General features: G+C 32.0%; 2 protein-coding genes across 4 annotated transcripts in view; one reads left to right on the top strand and one right to left on the bottom strand.

Moving 5' to 3' along the window:
- Positions 1–6398, bottom strand: part of LOC134722047 (regucalcin-like) — a 21393-nt gene extending 14995 nt beyond the window's left edge. The window contains exon 1 of one of the 3 annotated variants that reach the window (XM_063585500.1): positions 6380–6398. The gene's annotated coding sequence lies outside the window, so the exon portion shown is untranslated. Of the gene's footprint in view, positions 1–5096; positions 5216–5672; positions 5796–6379 lie in introns of those variants that run through there. The other 2 variants (XM_063585484.1, XM_063585492.1) reach the window with 2 other exon arrangements.
- Positions 5645–23553, top strand: LOC134722043 (ornithine decarboxylase-like). The gene is made up of 12 exons (XM_063585470.1): positions 5645–5925; positions 8540–8674; positions 10136–10290; positions 11559–11649; positions 12800–12876; positions 13625–13797; positions 14474–14611; positions 15731–15896; positions 19813–19969; positions 21201–21331; positions 21904–22115; positions 22920–23553. Exons 3-12 carry the CDS (start codon positions 10189–10191, stop codon positions 23074–23076), a joined length of 1404 nt encoding a protein of 467 aa, XP_063441540.1. The 5' UTR covers positions 5645–5925; positions 8540–8674; positions 10136–10188; the 3' UTR covers positions 23077–23553.
- Positions 23554–25183: the final 1630 nt, after the last annotated feature.

Here is a 25183-nt window from a genome sequence, read left to right on the forward strand (position 1 = left end):
TAAGTTTACAAAAAAATACTTATACCTACAGTTCTTCTATGGTAATATATTTTCTTATTTCGCGCATTGCTAATACAAGAGGCTAAGAACTGTCAAACTATTACTATGTAGTACCAACGACTCAAGTGGTGCATTCGCGTGTTTTTTTTTAAATATATCAACGGTAGCAATTGTAAAAAGATAGGTATTGCAGATGAAACAATGTTATAGGTAATATGAATTGCTATGGGAAACCCTAAAAATAAACAAAAGAAAGAGGGAGAAGAAGAAATGGACACCTGGAGGAAGGATTGATCACCTCCGTTCATGTGAAGAACGATAAACACTGCTTTCAGTGTATTAGTGTGTGTTTCTCCCTTCTCAATAAATATATATCGGATATTCGGCGCGAGTACTGGGGTCATGAGTTCGAACCCTAAAAACGGTAGGCTAAGAATCAGCCATTTTCAAAAAGGGGTTCCAATCCTGGATAAAAGGGATTCTAACCATATGGTTCCATTCAAAAGCATTCATCGTCAAATAAGGGGGTGTTTTCAAAATCGAGACCCCTCCCGTATATCCGCCATTGGCCACATGTATAAAATGTGGCGAGATTAAACACATGGGACAGTGGTGTAACAAAACAACAAGTATTGCCGGTAAAAGTACTGCAAAGAGGAGAAAACGCAACAAATAAGATAGATAAATAAATTATTTTTTTCGATTTTCAGTTAAATAATTATAAGAGTCTAAGTTGTATGTAAAATTTTGAGAAAAACCTGTGACATTGCCGGTTTAATGTACATTGATTTTATATAAAAGTCACACTATACAAATAAATATGGCCAGCTGAGAACTACCTCCGGGTGTGGGATTTTCTCGCTGTGATGAAAGACACATTGGTGGCCGTCGGCTGTTTTGCCAATGGTATGAAATCCAAAGTTTGTGTCACGTATATGTGCTTGTTTCCCAGATTCTTACGCGTATAAAGATAAGAACATGTGATATGATTGCCAATAACACAAACATGCACAACGTCATGTTTTCCTCAGATTGTAGATCACGTCTTTAAACTAGACCCACGTCATTCGGTCTCCCGTGACTATGATTTTAAAAAAAAGAATCTTATGATTCGAGTGTCATTGATGAGTCGTTTGTAGACGAAAAGCACATCTGGCGTATTTTAAAAAAAAATCCTAGCATCTATATAATATTGTATTGTATTGTATTGTATAAGTACCGATTATCAGGTAATCTGCATGTTGATATCGTAAAATATCAGCTGCGAGACATAATATGAAGCTTTTTGTCGAGTGAGCGTAGCGATCGAGATCAAAAAGCCTTCATATAATGTCAAGCAGATGATATTTTACAATATCAATATGCAGATAAACTGATAATCGATTTATCGGGCTATATTTGCGTGTTTCGGAATTGTTTTCTTTGTTTCACCAGCAAACAAAAGATGATTTGATAAGTTCGGGTTAAAGTTATTAACGTCGGTTCAAACATTATGACGTCGCTGATATGTCCGGGTCAAAGTTATTAAGGCCGGATCAACGTATTTGACGCCACAAAGACATGATACGGAATAATATTAAGAGCTGAACAGAATGATCTAGACAGTGGAATGATTGATAATGAGTAACTTTACATTTATCTTTTATCACTGAAATTCACCCGAGAGAGAAAAAAACATGGTCACAATTGAAATAACCCATGCAAATCATTTGAAAAAACACCCAGCCGAACACTTTACTTTATATGAAACCGGTAGTTTAATCTGTCGCGGATCCAGTTGAGAATATTCTGTAGAATTCAATCTTGTCGATCAGAGACCTAACGCTAATACAAAATGTCTAAGTCAGAAAAAGTAAATCGTTTGGACTAAAATTGTACTTTTAATACTGCGCGCCAATCCCTTCACGTATTAGCATATTAATCAATCTTGAAGTCTATGTCCTCAATCGAACTTTACTGTTTCCATATACACCCTGAAAACCCAAATGGGAGTCACAAACAATATTAATTCAATGTCCCCTATCAGACAAGACATTGTTGATACGCACAGTATAATCCTCTCCGTACAGTAAAGAATATATAAATGGAAATAAAATGAATCCAATTATCACACATTAAATCTTCATAGGAAATTAAAGCATGTCGTATTTATAATGTTTTTGAGAGATCATTATTCAAAGGGGCAATACCTACGAAATATATAAAAAATGCAAAACATGATTTTTTGAAGTAGTGAAATAATATATCGCTTTCAGTCGGCAGTATGGTTCAATTTTGTTAAAATAAACTAAGAAACATTGATGATGAATTAATCACTTCGAAGTGAATAATTCGACGTCATTAACAATGAAAGCGAAACAAAGGTAAATATTTTGATTGACTGATTCGGTCCACCAAAAATCATTCTTATACAGGTCAAACGATGATAAACATTATATATTTTTAATCAATAGTATGAAATAAAATAGACCTAGAAAAATCCAATTGCACGAGTCCGCTGTCTATTCGTATCTTTATTTGTGTTTATTTTGCTTACATGGTCAACAGAGGACATCGGAGGTCAACTCGATAGTTAATTAGATAGCGTCTATGCATGGACTAAAATACACACGAAGCTACATGTTATCAGAGACATATAATACAATGTACCGGTATTATATGTCTCTGATGTTATCGAGCTCATGTCCTGCAAATTGTTTATTTTAGACTGATAGTTTGGATAAATGTTTTACATTGTTATAACTGAAATATGAGAATTTGTCTTCTTTGAGTGAACATGAATTTGAAAGGTAGTTCACCTCAAACAAGTGCGTTCTATACATGTGATAAACTATGTAGACCTCTATTTCACCATCAGTTTTTAATGATTGTATCTTTAGAAAAATGAATGGTTGATACAAAAATTAAGGAAATGTGGTATTTATAATTGTCAATTGGACCAAGGATATCATTGAAACCTTCCACTGTATCCCAATATAACCTTCTGCAGTGAAAAAAAAAATCATTGCCAAACTTGCCCTGACATCTGACAACCTCTTTTAGCACTTGCTTAATCAGGGTGCCACAGCGTTTCATTAATGTTCGTCAGACGACAGATCAGTCCCGAATAAAAAACAACATTATCGTAATCGGACGAGCGTGACAAGTTCGTGGGAGCAGGCTCAAGCCTTCACCTTATCTGTGACAGGTGTGAGCAGCACAACATAAGAACAATTAAAGAGCATCCGAGATCACTGGCCACAGTGTTGTTCGGGTTGCGCAGTCTTTAAAGCCTCAGAGTACTCACAATTTTTCGGAAAGATATGTGAAATCCGTACTAAACCTAATGATTAAATAGGACTAACATATAAATATGTACACCTCCAATTAAAGTAGTTTGAGAAACGTATAGTCCCATTAATAAAAACTAGAGGCTCTATAATGAGCGTGTGTCGCTCATCTAGATTTAGGTGCATCTTCACCAAGGATATGTATAGTAAGACACCAATGCCGCACACTCTCCAACGCCATTATTAACTATATAGCGGCGGCAGAATTCACGACAAAAATCTCTTTTTTGTTGACCTGTATTGCTGATATATAATCTTTCTGATTTATAAATACAGTCTTAAATCTTTGCTCTAAACACAAAATAGGGTTTACAAATAGGTTCTTTGACGGAATCACCCCTATTAAAAGTTTCGTGACAATTTCAACGAAACTTGTATCATAGGTTAAGGGACGACATCAAAAGATCGATGAAGGATAAAAAAAACTTAAATCGAATAGTTTGTTGTTAAGTTAAGAGGGGGGGTGTGGGGGTCAGTGAAAAAACTATGTGAATTAAGTTTTTTATCCTTCATTGAACTTTTGATGTCGTCCCTAAATTTGTCAGGAAAGTATAAGAAAAATCGAAAAATTGTCCAAAGATTGATTGATTGTTGGTTTCGTAAAGTTCAGTGGAACATATTTCAATATTCAGGATGATCAATACAAAAGCGGGCAGACGGTGTTTCATAGCCTGTGATCCTGGCTCACTGCTAGTCTACAGTAGACGAAGTATTAAATTGGGTGTCAGGCTAACAGTTTTATTCTCAATGCATCTCAGTCACGCAAAGTGGAAAGGGATTAATATAAGTTGCAAAACTTGTTTCCCAATCCACTCTAAAATAAATATGTTTAAATTAAATTAAATAAATCTCAGTCAATTCTGATTGATTGATTGATTGGTTAATCTGTTAATTGCCGATAGTGTTATCGTGAATTTTTTTCCCGTGCAACAGTAGTGTGTTTTGTTTAGCACATACTTACAACTTATCGTCCAATCAAATTGCTTGAATTTGCCTTCTAATTTTCATAGTACATACGTTTTCCGTGTACTAAGTAACTACGCATGAATGACCACAAGGGTAAGATTTCATTAAATTGTAATCAAGATATGAAAACAAAAATTGCTACTGGCTATTTTGAAATAAATTCTGTGTTTCAAATTTAACTGAATAGTTAGTAACTAGTTTTCAAACAGATTTTTAACATCCCTACTAATCAATCTTTTGATCTAAATTTAGTTTTGACAATTAAAAAAGTTTCTTTCATTTAAATAAAGAGTAATACTCATGGTGCTTTATACCTTGATTAAAGTACAACTCAATCTAAAATTTGTAATCCTTTATCTTCCATGCAATTACTTAAAGTGTACACTAAAAAAGTCAACCATGAATCTTTTGAAGGGAAATTATTAATAAAGCAATTTGATATTTTAAGTCATAAATTGGCCGATAATTGGTTGCCTAATGTCCAGTGACAAATATTTAATGCATAGTTATAAACTATCCACTAGACTACCTCTGGGTACATACCAGGGGCAGATCCAGCCGTTTTTAAAAGGTGTTTCAACCAAAGATGTGGGAGGGGGATCCAACTGTTTGTACTCATTCAAAAGCATTTTCAAGATAGTTTTAGGTTTTATGTTAAATTAAAAAAAATGTTTTCCAGAATGTAAAGCTTTCACTGCAATTTAAGAATTGTCTGCTCTTGGTCAATTCATTTTGTCATCTTTCCATGTATATAAGTACATGTATAGTAAAACAACGCTTTATATCAATAAAAATACTTACACCAGCAGCTACCTTCTTTACATTCTAAAATCAAGGGCCTTTTGAAATCCCATTTTTACAATGATATTATAGTGAGAAGATTTACAAAACTACGTAAATGAGCTACATCCAGTCAGCCAAAACATATCAATAGACTAATTACAGGATTACTCAAGTTGTAAATATGTGCTAAATATTAATTGGTTATTGTATAGAAAGGTATATACTATGAAAATAAGAGCTTGGGGCAAAGCCCCGCGCTCTAATTTTCATAGTATATACCTTTCTATACAATAACCGAGACATATTTTTTGAAACACGAATTTAAATTCGGACATTGTTATAAGTTTGACAACAATAATGTATCGGAGGTCCCACTGGGAGAGTCATTACTTATTTTCAATATACGGTGAGATAAAAAAAAAGTTCCGACTGGACCGTTTTATCGTTTTCCCCGTACTGACCCCCATGCAGTTAGCTTTCGCATTTTTGAAATATTGGATTAATTTTTTTTGTATCTTTTAGAAAATATCAAAAACTTTTATAATACCAAGAGTATAAAATAATAGATTTAGTGTAATATATAAAATAACTTACTTAATTTGGTGATATATTATGTGTATATTCATCCGCTTGTTGCTAAAATAAGCACTTCCGTCAGAAAGTACAAAGTTTCATTTCCGCTGTACATTGCGTGAACATTGGATGGTGTGCAAGAACAGTAACGACCAACGTCAAACAGAGTTGTGTGGGAATATCTTGTAGGGATTGAATTTTTCACTAAGGTCTACATACAGTAGACAAAATTACGCCGAAAAAGGTTTCAGTTGGTTGTGAGCCGTCAGTCCAGGTAAAAAATTAATCTTAAAAATAAGCTGATAACCTGACACTTTTAATTTCATAAACATGTGACGTTTGCATGATCACCTTTATACACCTTAGATTTTAGTTTAAGCCGTCATCGTACGAACTCAGCCTTTACTTAAAATATATAAAAAATAAAATTGGTTTACAAGTCACATTCAACTAAGACATGTATAATGCGAAGAAAACGAGACGGTTTTCACACTCACTGTCACAGATTTCATCACCAATGCCATGGCAATGAGTAATGTGATACTGGTAGTGACAATAACCTGGGGAAAATGTGAATATAAGAATGCCACTTAGGCGGTCCATCACTAAGACAATTGCTGACCACCCGATGCAATTTCTAAGATGGCTACTACAGCCTTTAGAGCAGTCCCCTTTGAGCATGTCAAAATGTTGGTTTGAAATCAGATACAGTGGTTTAATTTTCTTACCTTTGTTTCAAATGGTGCCTTGGCAATTGGGGCCGGGAAATGTGTGGTACATGGTGTGAATAGTCCAATTTCTATTTTCCATTTTCTATAAAATTTGTCTCCCTTTATGAGAAACTTAATGCATGTATTTTCATTGGTTATTGAGTGCTAGGGACAACCTTTATTTTGAACGATACAATTGTTAAAACAAAAGAAGCTGGTTGTGCCTCTGGTTAAGATTTAAGGCATGAACTAGATAAGATGATTGAATTTCAACTAAATTGAGAATGGAAATGGGGAAGGAGACAACAACCTGATGAAAGAACAAAACACAGCCCAAGGCCACCAACTAAACTTTAAAAAAAAATATATACAAGACTAACAAAGGCCAGAGGCTCGATGATCCTGACTTGAGACAGGTGCAAAAATGTTGCAGGATATATCATGTTAAGTGCTGTCTCAACCCTTTCTTTTACCTCTAGCTAATTAATATCCAAGTTACATGTTTGGCATTTTATTCATTAAAAAACGGGGATTTTCCAGTCTTCAGACAATTACTAAAAAATGCTTTCAGCAGTTCTCATGCAACTTTGGTTAATCTATTAATATTGATGTAAGCTTCCTTTTGATTTTCGTAAATTTTAGGTTTGAAAAAAAAGAGGGATTTCTAGTTTATATCTACATGTATTAAGATAACCTCCCTTTAGTTTGTTTCCTAAATTTCTGATACATGTATGACATTGAAAAGTTACTTAACTTTATTCTTAGAAAACATGATGGGCATATCATTCACTCATGGCACGGCTGTTTATTCAAAGATGGTATCAGAATTTTGTCTGTTTACCATCAAAATGAACACTAAAACATGTTTCTATCTCCAGTTGTTACTATCAAAACAATTTTGTCACAGGTGTCAAATGCATGCAACAATAATGACTCTATGGTAAATGTATAAATACATTTAAGTGCATTTAATAAAGAAGATTAATTTCTTATTTTGGACATTTTGAATTAAACTTAGAAGTCCTAAGTGAACTCATGACTTAATTGACAGCAACTATGTAAACATCAAACAAAGTTTCAGCTTTAGATCTTTAAAATGACACTGACATAATTAATGACATACATTATCACTGACCTTTTATTGACCTTCAACATTATTTTAGAAACATTATATCACTCAGTACATTCATAATGTAGATTAAATTGACAGGTTTAAAATTGGAGAAAAAAGGTATACATTTACTACCTGTAAATTTTGTTTAAAAATATTGTTGTAGTTTGTGTGATTAAATGTAGAATTTTATTTATATAAAACACAAATAACTCTCCTACAGTAGTAACTATATATGTTTGTATATGTGTAAAGCTGTTTTACACATGCATGCTTGTCTCATTTGCCAAGCCTTTTTATAAATCTCTTCTTTTTTTTTTTTTTAAAGTAAAATAGCAGATTATGAAATAAATGTAATTTTACACATGATGCAATAGTGTAAAAATTTCATCAAACTATTTTAAAACATTATTCATTTGCATCCAGTTTGATACATTGAAGGTAAGAGTTCTATGTATTCATTTGCATCAGACATGTCAGACAAATCAACTGTTCTAGTAAATTGACAAAAATTGAGAAATGATATCATTTAAAAAATTTCTATAAAAATGCAAATATTTTTGCATTTATACTATCAATATTGATAAGAAATCAAAACTCTGTCCCTGAAAGTATTTCAGTTTTTGAAAAGGGAAGAAAAATCTTATTTTCATGGATTTCTATATTTCTGTTGATTGCACAGTTTGTTTCTGCAATTCAGAGGAATGCATTGTACTACAATCATGACAATGTTTAAATCAATTGAGTAATTTTCAGATTACATACACTTTATGTAATGCATTTGTAAAATAACAGTACAATATATATTTTTATAAACACAGTCGGACAGTGATACAGTTTAAAATGTATTGTCTTCTAAAAATTTACAAATTAAATTAACGGTACCAATTTTCTTGCACCAGATGCGCATTTCGACAATACATGTCTCTTCAGTGATGCTCGTGGCCAAAATATTTGAAATCCAAAGCTTATATAAAAGATGAAGAGATATAATCTAAAACATTATCTTACATTGAATATAATTTTGATTTATTTTATTATTATATACCATCATTCCTTTCTTTCAGGGAGGTTTTACAGGGGTCTACTACATAGAAACTCCAGAGGGGCTGCTTCGTCGAGGAGAAAAGTTTAACTTCAACGACGAACCACCGTGGGATCCCAGCTAATATTTGCTAAGTGCAGGTGTTCCTTCTGGCCAGGTAAATTTTGCAGCAGTTTATGTATATTGATATATATGTTAATCATATACATATAGAAATTAATGGTATAATTGTAAATTTGAAGAAATGTCTTAGCCGTGTGATATGAATTTCTAATAATTATTGCATGCCTTTATGTTTTATTATCCCGTTGCAATTCAAAGTTTTTTGCAAATTCCAGAAAAAAAACCACCACAATGGAACAGTTTTGGTGATAAAAATATGATAAAATAAAAACAAATATTATTTATATCTGTGTCTTTCATATGCAGTATTTACTGCTTACATGTATTACAACATATATGCATTTCATTGACCTCAATATACATGTAGTTTTTTGACAATGTATATATGAAGTCTTTACAGGTTTTTGTTTGACCCAAGTGTTAAACCTCAGTAATTATACAAAATAGAGAGTAAATATAGATACTTTTGTAAGAAGATGTGGTATGAGTGCCAATGAGACAATTCTCCATCAAAGTCATGATGTATAAAAAGCTAACAATTATAGATCAAAGTACGGCCTTTAAAGCTACACCTTGGCTCACACATGCACATGCATGTTCGTCATCAATCACCAAACTAAAAATATTATTTTTAAATTAATGGCCATTTTCTGTATTGTTTTTTGTTAACCTAATAACCGTGTCCTTGGCACCAAAACATGTCAATCTCTTTAAATTCCTGCAGTAATACCGTAAGTGATGTTATAACAGTCTTCACTAAAAATTTATCATTTATAAAAGTCTTAGGTGGTATTTTAATCTCCTGTCATCAAATAAGAAAACAAATCTCCTTCAAGCTATATTATGAGAGTTACAGAATGTACAGTACATCATAGGTGGCTTTTACTAGTTAATTTATGTAAAGAGTCATTGCAACATTTGTTATAGATTTTTTTCCAGAAAGTAATTATCTATTGATAAAGTTTCAATTCAAATGATAAATCAACACTTTTTGAGAAGGTCATGTTTTTTTACAACACATACTTCAATGTTTGACATATTGATACTAAAAATAGAACAAGGGGTTCAAATTATCCAAACACACATATTGAGGGAACATAAATAGACACGGTATTATATAGATTGAACTGTTTCAAATTTTAGTTTAATTACATGTCTATAAAACAGGAATATAGAATATAAACTGAAATGAGAAAAATTATGGATAGAATGTACCTAACTTCATGCAGTATACCATTTATATGAAATGTGGGGTAAACTTCAATGAGACAGCAACCCAAAGACAAAAATAACCAAGAAACATCTGGAAGGCAACAATAGATGGGAACATATATACATTACTTCAAGGTTTAAAAAAAGAAGTAAATAAATTGCATAAATGTGAATGAACATAATGTTAATGTATGAAATAAATCTGATGAAATTCAGAAGCTAAGATCCAGATTAAAACTGAGTAGGCTTTCAATGTCTAATTAACAGTGGTTTTGTTTTTCAGACTGTTTGTACAACCTGATAACTCTTATTGGACTACGACTCACATAACCAACCATGAAACATTATTTTGGTAGCAATACCATTGTTGATATAACATCACATCAGAAATCCATCAGTACTCTTATTCAAAAGACAGTTGATAATCATCAAATTGAGGTATTTTATTTAAAAACATATACCACACCCCTCCCCCTTCATATTCTCCTTTTTACAATGTTCGCAAAGATGGTTCTTTAATAGCATGCTTACTTTCAGTGCAATATCGCCAATATGTCAAGGGTTTGATCAATTCTTAGTCTTTTTAATGTGTATTTGTTGCTCTACTAACCATCATTAAGAAATAAGAGCACAGAACAAGACAACTTGAGTCAAAATAATGTGTTATAAACAGAGCTTCATATTTTATTAACTTTCTGCATATGTATGTTATACTTACCACTGTAACTTAAGCAACCGCCAATCAAAATGACACAGAAATTAACAACTATAGGTCACCATATGGCCTTCAACAATAAGCAAAGCCCATACCGCTTAGTCAGCTTATAAAGGCCTTGAAATGACAATGTAAAACAATTCAAATGAATAAACAAATGGTCTTACTTATGTACAAAAAATGAATAAAGGAAAATACAAATATGTTACACATAAACAACATGAACAAAGGACAACCACTGAATTATAGGCTCCTGACTTGGGACAGGCACTTATATACATAATGTGGTGGGGTTAAACATTTTAGTGGGATTCCAACCCTCCCCTAGCTAACGTAGGCTTGGAACAGTGGTTTAACAGTACAACATTAAGAACGAAGTTCAACTATAGTATAAAAATCAGTTGTGGATATTTGATTTTATGGTTTTGTCTAAAGTCTTGCAAGACTGTAAAAACTTTATTCTTTTAAAATTTGCATGCTAGGCTTGAACCACCAAAATCCAAGTTTTATGGTTATGATTTTGCCATCACTTAACATGTAGGTACATCTAGGTAGGTGTGTGATTAGGAATCCTTTATTTGATCTAGTTTTAAACTCATGATTATGTCATTAATTTACCTGTAGACTCGAGTACCTTTAAAATGATAAAGGATGAAAAGTGCATGTAGTTGTTTCATTTGTAATCTTGCCACATCTAAAATTTGATCTAGTTAATGTCGTCATGGTTTTGACTTAAATTCACCTGTATGTTCGTTAACGGTTTAAATGATAAAGATGAAAAGTGCATGTAGTTGTTTCATTGGTAATCCCACCACATCACTCTATTTTTATGGAATTTAGAGTGACAATTGATAAACAGTGTCATAACAAAGAATTTATGAATTTATGACAATGATGTCTTTTAAGAATTGTAAAGTATCTATATTTGACATTTATTTAGTTCATGAATGTTTTTGTCTTCACAGTGACATTGTTTTTTATATGTTTACAGGAAGATGCATTCTTTATTGGTGACTTGGGCGACATCATCAAGAAACAGAAGTTATGGCAGGAATGTCTCCCACGAGTTGAACCATTCTACGGTAATTAATCTCATACTTGTTATTAACATACTTTATATAAAGACACTTTACCAATTTCAGTTGTCATGACCAAGTACAAATAAAGTCAACTCTTGTTGTTAACTTAAAGTTGTCTGGACCATAGAAATGTTTCAAGATGTATACCAGTAGTTTGACTGAAACAAATGCAGGTAGTTTGACACATCAAAATACATAATTTCTAAATAACTTATGAAAAGGCTAGATAAATCTGGCAAGAAATGAGTTGAATTGTTTACTTCAATCTAGTTTTCTTTTAAACTGCAAAAGATAAGACACATATTGAGTAGTTTTGATTTGCTCTCTAAATCATCACTTGTCATGCTTGTTTACAAGAATCACAACCAAGCTCATTTATGTATGATACCTGTTAATTGATAATGAAGCATGTTGATTACATTAGCATAATCTAAAACAATGTGTCTCTAAAATAATTACAATGGTTATCTAAGATGATGTCTGGTAAATCCATACAGTTGTCTATGACCAGAAATTCAATTACAGGTGTATTGTCAGATTTACTCTGCAATCCATTTAAATCCTACCATATTACCAATGTTAATTCAACTGATCAGGCGGAGCTTATGTTTTAATTTGCATAAGCAGAGTCTATTTGATGATATGTGCGATAAGGATGATTGCCGTTATAATTATTATTGATTTGTAATCAGCTATCAGTGTCACCTATTGAATGGAAATACGAAAGAATTGAGTGTGTGTTATGGGACAAACAGCTGCCACTTCATTGATGAGTTTATTCCAAAACTTCTGTCTGTAGATGGACTGGTCTTTAATAAGCAAACTGGTTAAGCCCTGCCCAGTCAAGTGAAATAAATCTAGTAATAACAATACTAGCAACACGATCTTTTATAGAAATCTTAATTTGTGTTGAATATAACAAAACTTTATTTTACTTTTAACAACATAATGATTTATCAAACATATGGGAAATACTACATAGCTTGCATATTTTAGACAATGAAATACAGTGCGGCAGCTACAAGCATGACAAGAAAGTGAAGCAATACAGATACAACACATTTGGGAGTTCCTTAAGATCACATAATTGATTTCATTATGCCACAGACTTTAATAATTTATTATTAAAAAAGTGCTTTTGAATTTCTTACAGCTGTGAAGTGTAATGACCACTATGCAGTTCTCAAATTGCTGGCTGATATGGGCCTCTCGTTTGATTGTGCAAGCAAGGTATTTATAATGGATATGATATCTTTAGTGATGTTTGAGAGCTATGATTTAAAAAATAGCAGTACTGTTTGAAGAGTTGTGATTGTAAGTTAATGATTTCACTGTCCGAAATTTAATGCAGTTTTTAGTGGAAATGCAAAGCAATTATGACTGACTGTCAAATTCAATTGATGATGACAAATTTTTCAAACACAGTACTGTTATTCCTATTTTAATTCAATATTAGATAAATGCTCAAATCCCAGAAACATCAACTCATTTCTGATAATGTGAAATTGTGAATTCATTTATTTTGTGGGTACACTTAAGAAAAAGTTATATTAACAGTATTTAGCAAAAAGACTTTCTACATCTATTTAATGTTATTTAAGTTTTTTCACCTAATTAGTCTTTAGAAAGAATCCTTTCTACATTTTCTATATAAGAGAGGGATGAAGGATACCAGAGGGATAGTCAAACTCATAGATTGAAAATAATTGACAACTCCATGGCTAAAAATAATAAAAGACAAACAGACAAACAGACAAATAATACTAAATAGTACAGAACACACAACATAAACAAACCAAAGACTAAGCAACACAAACCCCACCAAAAATCTGGGGGTGATCTCAGGTGTTCCTGAATGGTACGCAGATCCTGCTCCACATGTGGCACCTGTCTTGTTGCTTATGTTATGTCAGATCCAGTAAATAATCTAATTCAGTAGGTCTATATCTGTGACTAACAAAAGCATCTTGTTTTGTAGGCTGAGATCCAAAAAGTTCTAAAACTTGGAGTAGACCCATCAAGAATTGTATATGCTAATCCCTGTAAGCAGACATCATTCATAAAATATGCTGCTAAGAATGATGTGTCATTGATGACCTTTGACAATGAGGATGAACTTGTAAAGATCAAGGCAGTTTATCCTGGTGCCAGGTATAGTTTCATTCACAGAGTTGTAGTCTACAACATTGGCCATCATTTCTAATACAATGAAGGAATTATTACTTGCCAGTGTTAAAACATTGTTTCAAATTAAACACATTTATTTAAGAGGAGCATAAAGATCTCTTATTTTCTGAATTTCTCCTCATTTGCTGGTTGAAGTTCAATGTGATGTAAATATTTCTTCACCATTATTATGATCATTGTATTACAAATTTGTCGAAATGATAAAAGTGACCATTCTAGTCACATGATAAAATATTTTAAAGAACTGTTTTAATATTATAATATTAGTCTTGTGACATATGGTTTTAAGTCTAAAACTTTAGAAGTCATCTTGATAAGTTATTTATCATTCAGAAAGGAACTTATCATTACAAGATTTGCTGTCTGATTTTATTGTATGCATGAAAAAATGTGTACATTGAAGTGATTTTAAATGAAAATAATTTTTGGAAGAAAAATGTTACAAAGGAAATTTTTTCTTATTTCTTTTGTTGCAGATGTGGCATCCTTTGACGATCTGATTCTATTATGTATAATTTACATTTTATGAGTTCTTGTCCTTAAAGAACTATTTTTGACTTGTTTTAACATTAATTGACTCTTTAAAGGAGTTATTGCCCTTGAAAGAATATTTTTGACCTATTAAATTTTCTTTTATTAGGTTAGTTCTTCGTATACTACCACCTTCTAATTTCAAAGTTCAGTGTGATCTTGGCATAAAGTTTGGATGTTTCCCTGGTAAAGCCTACCATCTATTGGAAGCAGCTAGGAAGCTAGACTTAAATGTTGTAGGTGTCAGGTAAGAACAATTTAAGCTGAACATAAACATGACAAGTCTGTCCTTATACTCCACTGATCATGATAAGTTCATTAATGCCTACATGCATAGACAATGAAAAATCTTCAGTCAATCATTCAGAATTGGCTCAGGATTTACCTATCAATAAAAAATAACATCTAACTGATTCGTCACCGTTTCTACAGGGCACCAATCACAATCCTGGATTTGTGAAGAGTTTTTATCATGTTAGAAATTCAGGCCTCAACAAGTAAAAGAGATAAACTATGCGGAGGGACTGAATGTTTTGGATTAGAGGAACCCATATATTTTTATGAGGGGGCATAAGTTTTACCCTTGTCCATGTGTCCCAAAATTGGTTCCCATTTTCTAACTTTAGTTAACCTCAGCCAAATGCCATGAAACTTATACACCATGCTTATTTCCTCAAAACACAAATCAAATTTGCATTTAGGTTGTATCACTTAAGCTTTTCTTAAGTTATGACCCTCCATAAAATGAACAATTCCTGAACTGAAAAATTCTATTATTTTTAGTTAGGACTACCCCCACCTACTTTGACAGTTTAGAAGTATTTGATTGTTATTCAAGTACTTGTTCACTGCATTTAATTATTCAAAGCAGGATGATTTATAAATATAATCATACAAAGCTTTATGTGTTTAATGTCCTTTTAATCAAAATTTTCATTCAGGGAAAGTTAATTGCTCGCACTTGATCTAGTCCCAAATCAAAGATTTATATTTACAATGGAATTAATAGCACATTTCCATTGTCAATTACTGGTCCGAATTATACAGAGAAACTTTGTAAGAAACCTAATTGCAAACAATTCATATCTGTAAAAGGTGCATTCAAGTCGTTTTTAGACACCAATTTATAAAGCTTTGGAATCTTCAGCATAGCCGTATGCCACACCGCTACCATATGTGCACATTATTTTCCTTAACAAGGTGGAAATTATAGTAATAAAAGTAAACAAAATCAAATTAATGCATTACCAGTGCACACATTTTCAATAGGCATGGCTTCAGTCCAAACGATTTTATGCCTCAATACACTACAAAGAAAAATGCAAATTGATTTTAATTGTTCTTATATGATATTCTGTTATTGCAGTTTCCATGTAGGAAGTGGCTGTCAGGAAGCTGAGGCCTATGATGCTGCCATACAGCAGGCACGTGATGTGTTTGACATGGGACTAAGTATGGGATTTGACATGGACTTATTGGACATTGGAGGGGGCTTTCCAGGACATGAATGTGAAGGAGTTTCATTTGAAGAGGTATGTATTGAAACAAGAAATATTTACTGTAATAAATTTATACAGTTGGTGTTGTCCTTGTCCTTCAGCCTCAGGTACATCCCCAAATTGGTTTCCATTCTCTAACTTCAGTTAGCCTCAACCTGATGTTATGAAATATACACCATGCATTACCACAAAACACAGATTAAGGTCGAAATTTGGTGGCATTACTTTTAAGATTCACGAGTTATGTCCCTTTAATAAAACTGAAAATTTGTGAATTTTTCGAAAATGACACGTCAGCAGCATTGTTCCAATACCATTGACCAGAACAACTGAAAGTCGATTATTGCCTCCGCCTACTGCACTCGGTTTCATATTTACTATTTTACAAACTAACTGGTATCTGCTTGTATTCTGCTACACTCGAACAAAGAATTGTAGTCAGACGGGAACCAGTTTACTTACTATATTTTATTTACAACAAATATGTTAACCTGTCCTGCATAGGAAGGCTTGTATAGTCCGCGCTTTTATTCTCCAAAATTAAACCTTCCAGTGGGGATGCGGACTAGATAGTACAATTAGCAAGAAATAAGAGGACAAGTTCAATATTCGCAGCGAGGTTGTTTGTTTACGTTCGGCCATCTTTGTTATTGATATTGTAGAGGGCGCTCTCATGATTGTTCTAATTAATAATTTTAACTCATCCATATTAATAAGTTATTTCTATTTAATATCAAATTAAAAGTGATAAATATAAAAACTAAACCTTTCATACCAAATTTCTCCTTTCTGTTCAATGCATTTAGAATTTGTAAACTACAAAACATAATCGGGTATTGTTCATTCCGTTTTGGTGTTTCATACTGACTTAAATGGTTTGTATAAGCTTAAGACCCTTCAAACATTAATGTGATAGGTTTATTAAAGACTGTTTTACAAAAGGAAGGAACTGTTTTATTTTCAAAGTCGTATTATCACAATATCTGTCATGTAAGGATTTCGACTCTCACCGGTTAATTTCTTCTTTTACACATGCTTTTTAAACTTCCTTTCAAAACATCTCAAAGTTCAAAATTGTTTTTTAAGTGAATTAAACTTATTTTAACAAGCATGAAGCGTTCTAGAATCATATTAAAGCAGTTTCTACTTCTGTTTGATGATCGAAACAGGGTTTCTCAAGAAAAGACCGCAAACGATCGCAGAGGATTTGAAATGTACAACTCAAATTGGTATCTAGTAGAGTCAAATCGTCACATATTTGAAGTCAATTTGGCATCCAAAATTCAATTAATTAATAACTTTTACCAAGTACATAGTTTTTGTGTATAAAGGTAAACTACGAAGCCCTTACCCAAGCTGTTGCTTTAACAATGAGTCAATTAGATAAATAAAATGGAAAACTAAGAGTCCCTTTCAATATTAATCAAACTTTGATGCCAAATTATAGCAAATTTAAGGTGTTCTTTTTCAGGAAAGTTTACTAAAACAGCATTAAAACAACAATCCTGTAAAATGCTCAACTGGTTAAAAAAATATCCAATACCTTTAATTCCTAAATATACCTCATATATATAATTAAAAATACATGTTCCAGACCAAATGAGTATTTGGACTGTACACATACGGTCCGGACCATATACATATACTTGTACGGTCCCACCATACGCGTATGGTCCAGTATGTGCTAACCATTTATCACAATCTTTATTTTTAGTTTTATAAATTGTTATCATTACAATTACTTTTAGATGGATAAAATGAACAATTGAACAATTGAAATTTAATATTTGTTTAATTGTATATCTGAATCCTATTTTGGAACTCTCGCCCAAGGTGACACTTACTACCACAATTAATGAGATATTTTTTACATTTACATGTTTGCAGTTTATTCATGTTCCTTTGCATTTGCATAACTTTGTAAAGTTTCTAATATTCTAAAATTGTCGTCCCACATCATAGATATAGGAAGATGTGGTGTGAGTGCCAATGAGACAACTCTCCATCCAAATAACAATTTAAAAAGTAAACCATTATAGGTTAAAGTACGGCCTTCAACACGGAGCCTTGGCTCACACCGAACAACAAGCTATAAAGGGCCCAAAAATTACTAGTGTAAAACCATTCAAACGGGAAAACCAACGGTCTAATCTATATAAACAAAATGAGAAACGAGAAAAATGTATATATTACATAAACAAACAACAACAGGACAGGTGCAAACATTTGCAGCTGGATTAAACGTTTTAATAGATCCAAACCTTCTTCCTTTTTCTGAAACAATAGCATAACATCACAACATAAAAAAACATACGATAAAATATCAATTGGCAGACTTAACTCAATCAAAAAACCTATGATTATCATGTTAATTTCCGATATCGTAAATCTCTGTGATCATAATTCAATTCATGTATTACTGATCAACATGCTAAATACAAGATATTAACAGATTTTATAAGCATGAACTTTTGTATTAGTTAAAAAATAAAGTTTTTTTATTCCAATTACAATTGGAACTTTTCCATATTAATTTGAGAGTTAATTTATGTTGATCTGTACATGAACTTTACATGCATTTGTAACTTATAAACTTAAGCAACTTCTTAACCCTTTCCTCCATGTTTTTTTTTTACATACTTGATTTGCATAGGATTTTTTTTAATAAACAAAAAATCTTCGGGTTTAAAGTATTAATGCATTGTGAAAATGAATATTTCATCAATGAAATTCAAATCGGGTATTCTCATGCATATCCTTTTCATATTGGATACTAATTTTTCTAAGTCTGATGCAGACATTTTGTAGTCAAAGCGTTTCAACTGAGGCACTACACAGGCGTCAAAAGGTGTCATTATGGAGTAAAGGGGATGGCGTCAAAAAGTGTCATTATGGAGAAAAGGGTTAATGATATTAATCAGATGGTACGCGAAGGGTCAGACCATATGAATATTTTGAAATAGTATGCATACGGTCCAAATACTCATACGGTGTGGAACATACACATTTTGTTGAGAAAAATAAATATATACAAAATGTACATGAACCCCCAAAAATGTGAAAGTTTATATTTTTGAACAATCCCTTCCTTAGTTATTTGACTCTATTTGCCTAAATACTGAAAACAAATATGGCATCCCCTTTCTTATTTTTACTCTTTTTGCTTAAAATACTGTTAAAAATATACAGTTTACATGGGTGACGAATTGACTATATCAGGTGTTGATTTAACCAGGTGCCAATTTAACCTGGTACCGGTTTGGCTAGAATTCTTTGAAATTACCTGAGTTTCATTAGACCTTTGATAACAGTAACAAAAAGATTATTTAAAATTACCTAAAATTTTCTGGGAGAAGGGGGTAAGGACTATGTACAAGTGTGAAATATACAAGCCTTTCTATGGTATTTATTTGTACAATTCAGGTAGTCTTGACCTATTCATTTGTCTTTAAAAAAAAACAGCCAGTTGTCATCTTCACTTCACACACACATATATATATACAAATATCAATTATATGCTTACGAGACATGTTGCATTGTTAAACTAATTACTGTTTGTGAAAATCAAGACTTGCATAAAAAATATCCCAATACTAGAGACAGTGGCGTCATTTTTCCTCAGAGCTTTCAGCTCTTTGATTCATTTCTGTTTTCTAACTTTATCAAAACTAAATGGTATGAGACTTGTACACAATGCAGAGTTACCACAAAACACAAATCAAGTTTAAAATTGGGTGTTAGAAGAACATAGAGTCATGCATATTTAAAACAAGGTATGGGTGTATCTGTAGCAGATATACACATTCTCCGTTTATTTTGAAGTACATATACCTTGTCAGATTGTACAAAGTTTTTAACAAAATAGGCCATCATGAACACTTCTTTTCATTTAGTAAAATTATAACATGAGAATTGTATGAGTCATTTTGTTATTTTTTTTCCTTGAAAGATTGCCGAAGTGGTCAACGTAGCACTAGACAAATACTTCCCTGGGGATGATGTCAAATTCATTGCTGAACCTGGACGTTTCTATGTTGCTTCAGCCTTCACCATATCTACTAACATCATTGCCAAGAGAATTGTGGCAAGGGACCAACGTGGAAAAAGTAAGCATTTATCGTTTTTGTCTCACCATGTCAAAAGTTGCAAAATGTGAGAAAAAGGGATGCAAATATCTTTAAATTGTTATGAAAAGTTTTTAGAAGGGAGAATACCTGAATGGTTGATAATTTGTATGTGGATGCCTTATCATGCATATTTCCAGTGTGTTTGACCTCATTTTCATAGATGCCAACCATTACGATTTTTGCGTAGTTTTTCCGATTTTGCTTTAAAAACTACGCTATTACGGTCAAAGTTGAATAGTTACGGATTACCAATCATCGCCCTTCAATTTTGTAAAACGCAGATTTTTATCATTACTTTTCCGTCCTGGTCCGGTATTTAGAAACGCCAATGTAATGCTTCCGGTTTCTCGGAAGTTATCAACCTATTGTTGAGAAACTAACTGACTTCCAAAGAGGCAAACGTGCATTCATGAAGTAGCTTTCCCCCTTTCTCTACTTCTCTTTGACAAAACCAAAATGTACGAGTCCAGAACATCTGAACAATTAATTAATGGAATACATACTACAGACAACATGTTAAACAACAAATTTTAGTGCACATTACCTTGCAACCACTCGTCAGTAGTTTTTATTGGTAAATGCACGTTAATGAATGATTACTAAAAACTTTTCAAAAATACGGAAAATTTGATAGTTTGTTACTGATTGTGTCAAAAGGGGGTTGGCATCTATGCATTTTCACCATTCAACTACTGGTTAAAAAAAACTATTTTTTGTTTCTCATGTGAATTTCTCACCTCTTAACAATTCAATCAAAGGATGTCTGAAAATCATCATCAGACATATGGAATAACCTATGCATTCTTAATTATGGATGAAGGAAAATTTAACCCTTAATTGTGATAGAAAATTAGAACCACCTTCAGTGATACAGGATCCTTAAGTTTTATGTAGTTACTTGTCATGGGTCCTTTTGCTATGAGGCTGCTCAGTTATCAAATAGACAATGAATGGTGAAGTAATTTTAATATTCAGAGAAAAAATATCTGGAAAAAAGAACGTTCTTCCGAATTTAGTTAAGAATATATAGATGAACACATTGTACTTGAAAAATATGCCAAATTTAAACATGTGAACAACTTTAAATTTTATATAGCATGATATAAGGAATAAAATTCAATTAAACAAAACTGCAATGTTAATATAAAATAGTATTTTTGGGAAAAAAATCAATATGAAACCATTTGATTACAATTTTTGTTTTTATCAGATGCGGAACCTGTAGATTTCCCTACAGCCGATGAGGAACCTGCCATGATGTATTATGTTAATGATGGGGTGTATGGATCCTTCAATTGTCTCTTGTATGACCATGCTGCTGTTGTACCATCACTGCTGAAGGTATATACACTTTGAATTATAATTTATAATACCATATAGCTTGTTATTTTTCGCAGGGAGTAAATTTCTGCTTATTATCGCAGATAGAACAAAATCGTCAAAATAAATTTCACCAAATTAAATATACATGCAAAGGTATTGATAAAAGTTTTGAATCCACCAAAATAATAAATGTCAAAATATTTCGTATACCATATTTAATGAAAAACAAAATTTTTTTACACCCACGAAAATAACCTTCTATACAATAAGACACATGTTTATAAATAACTAAAGACTAAAAGTTGGAGTATTCTGCACCAGCATATTCTGTATCCATTATTTTTCTAATGCAAAATTAGAAATTAAAGGAATGGAAATCTATAAAATCTTACCATTACAGAATAATTAATTACTAATACAGAATAATTAAATACCAATACAGAATAATTAAATACCAATACAGAATAATTAATTACCAATACAGAATAATTAAATACCAATACAGAATAATTAAATACCAATACAGAATAATTTAATACCAATACAGGATAATTAAAGCATTTTTTCTTAAGTGTTGTTTTTATTATCAGAACTATGATGAAGACATGCTGTATACCAGTAGTATATGGGGACCAACATGTGACGGACTAGACTGTATCATGCCAGAATGTAAACTTCCTGAGCTGAGGAGTGGAGACTGGATATACTTCAGAGATATGGGAGCCTACACACTTGCCTCAGCCTCAACATTCAATGGCATGCCAGCACCAACTCAGTACTTTGTTTGTCAAATGGATCTATGGTAAGTTGGTTATATGCTTTTAAAATTAATCCAATATCAGTAATTTAGCTTCTTTTAAAAAAAAAAATGTAAAAAGATGTATAATTTTTTAAATCTAATAATATTAAGAGGCATGCAATGTAATGTCTTTTCTTAAAGGCAGGCAGCTGTAATGGTTTTTGTCTGTCCACTTGTGCTATCCTGTAACTTTACACAATTTAGGTACCATAATAAAATTGAGAATGAAAACTGAGATTTTTTTTTTAAAGAGACATCAACCAAAGTATGTTTGACAATATAAGGAGATATGGCGTGATTGCTAATGAGAAAATTATATGCCAGAGTACACATGATGTAGTTGTAAGCATCTACTTGTCACTACCGATATATACAATTGTTGCTTACATAAAATAAGTAAGAAATAAACAGGCATCCATTTGACACCACAAAGTTCCATTTTGATTTATAAATGCTGATTCAAAATGTTAGAAGTTATTCTTGAAGGTACCTATTTCTTAGATTTAATGATTTACCGAATAGTCATTACAGAGTTTGGGAATTATGTTTTCATGACTTTTGAGCACAAGGTTCAGATTTCCTTCTTATAATTCCATCAGAAAGATCAGTCTCACAACCAAAAAAATATATCTTTTTCAATTGTGAAGATTGAATTTTTGGGTTCAGTAAATAATACATTTATGCCACAGCTATTTATTTCCAGTCTTGTTGCCAGATCCTTATAATTTCTCTTTTTCATTTACCATGTTTACTAACATATCCAAATACCCCAAAAATGTTTAAAATATAGTTTTGATGTTTATTTAGGGAAGAAGTATACCCCAATGCTGAGATGGATGAGAAACCAGTAGAAAAGATAATACCTGTCATGAAATCTGGACATTATCCATTTGAAACCCTGAAGTTTAACCCGAATGTTCTTCCAGAAGGGATTACTGTTGGAGATTATGATGTTGATATGTAAACACCATATATTGTTTTCTGTGGATCAGTACATTATTTTATGTTGCTTTCATTTTAAAACTGTATTTGAATGTTTTGTGGATTATCCAATGTACTCTTGTCCAGTAATCAAGACTTTCATATTCTAATTCATTTACTGATATAAAACATGTTTTTTTGGGCATACTTTTGAAATTGTATAAACATTAGGAATGATTATTGCTTTCTATCAATTTTCATGGGATCAGCATTATTTTATTTCATATTTTTACTTTTTATATGTATTAATCATATATATGTTTTGTCTTATTTTATTTATACAAGACCAGATAACAAAAAATATTCCTTTTACTTGGACTAAATGAATTAGAATTTGAAATGACTGATTACGTTACAATATAACTCTATAATTATCAGACTGTACAGACTGTAGGATCACCTGCCTCAGATCATCAGATTGGCCAGACATCATACAATAAAATGTTTTATTAAACACAAATAGTTTCTTTTATGTTTTTAACTGTCGTATCTACGGCTTAATGCCGCAGGAAAATAATATGCTTGGTGATCCATTCCTCTGCACTTTAAGGTTTTAAACACTTTAGAAAATTTATTTTACTACATGTTTTGAAACAAGAAATTCATAATGTTCTGCTTATTCATATCTAAGCAACAACATAAATATAATGGTACCAGCTTTACTGACAATTAAAATCTCGTCAGAAATGTTAGAGGCCAAAACTTTGAAATCTAAAACCTTATGGAAATGTTGGACCTGACAAAACTAAAAACTCAGAAAGTGTTTCACATAATCTGAAGTAATATTTTTTTCTTAAAATCACAAAAAAGCTTCTGCCAAAAATTCACAAAATTCTATGAAGGTTTAACAAAGTAACTGATGTCTAACAAAACTTTAATGTACATGTTAATTGCAAATTAAACCTTCATGGATTGATAGGAAATGTTGACAAATACTCATCTTCAAGATCAATAAGTAGCATCTTGCACACTTTTTACAGTCATTACACTATTACACCGACGAGGACAAATTTTGTTTTCATATAAAGGTAAAGGAGCAAGTCCTATTTATACATATCTAATTCACATAATGTGAAATCAAGCGGTAGAAGAGCAGTTTTGACAATATTTTTATGAATGTTCATTCTTGACTTTTAACAAATGTAACTCCAGTTACAACAAACAAACAAGAAACACAAGGTTAAGTTTTTGAAAACTTACCAATAAGCTTATTTCAAGTTTGATGAGATAAATGTGTTTAATCTTCAGCTAGTCACTTAACTTTAAATTATTTTTAGACAGGACATGACCATCTATATTTCGAAATATAAAGTTAAAGGATAATCCAAGCTTCTTTTCATTCTTTCTATAAAATTCTGGATGAAGTCTCGTCTCATGAACAAATTGGCAAGAAGAGGAGTTCATTTGGTTCCATGGGAATGCTAATCGTTTGTTAAAAAACATCTGATAGTGTAATGGATTGATTGTCAACCAAGAAATCAAGCGTCTTTACAATATATAAATATGAAGATGTGGTATGATGGCCAATGAGACAACTCTTTACCCGAGACAAATTGTTGTAGAAGGTTAGCAACTGTAGGTCATGACAAAGCCTTAGTCAATGAGCTAAATGAATACAGAATATGAGCTGTCAAAAGCACTGAAATGAAAAATGTTAAACAACAATTCAGATAATTGATGAACTAATGAACAAAGCAATAAATGCAAAACAAATATGTTTTAGAGCAACAAAACAGCCACAGAGTGTAAAAAGCTCCCAGCTTGGGGGCCAGGCACATACAGGGTGTGGCAATGTCAGTTTCAAAAATATATTTATCTGAATAACAAAGTAATGATTAGTACTTCCTTCAAAAACTATGTAGGTATCTATATGATTTCAATTGTCTATGAAACAAAGTAAAACCAATTTGTATTCAGTTAAGTTTCGGGACAGACTTATGAACATGTGTTTGGATACACAAAACTGATTTTAGGGGTACTGATCCATCTTAAAATCTCAGCACATATAATAACCAAGGTTGCATATAAAATTTAGAATAAAAATCAAAACAGAACACAGAAAAAAATTATTTAACTGTCTGTTAACAATT

The sequence above is a fragment of the Mytilus trossulus genome, chromosome 1, assembly GCF_036588685.1.
Source record: "Mytilus trossulus isolate FHL-02 chromosome 1, PNRI_Mtr1.1.1.hap1, whole genome shotgun sequence".
Taxonomy (NCBI): domain Eukaryota; kingdom Metazoa; phylum Mollusca; class Bivalvia; order Mytilida; family Mytilidae; genus Mytilus; species Mytilus trossulus.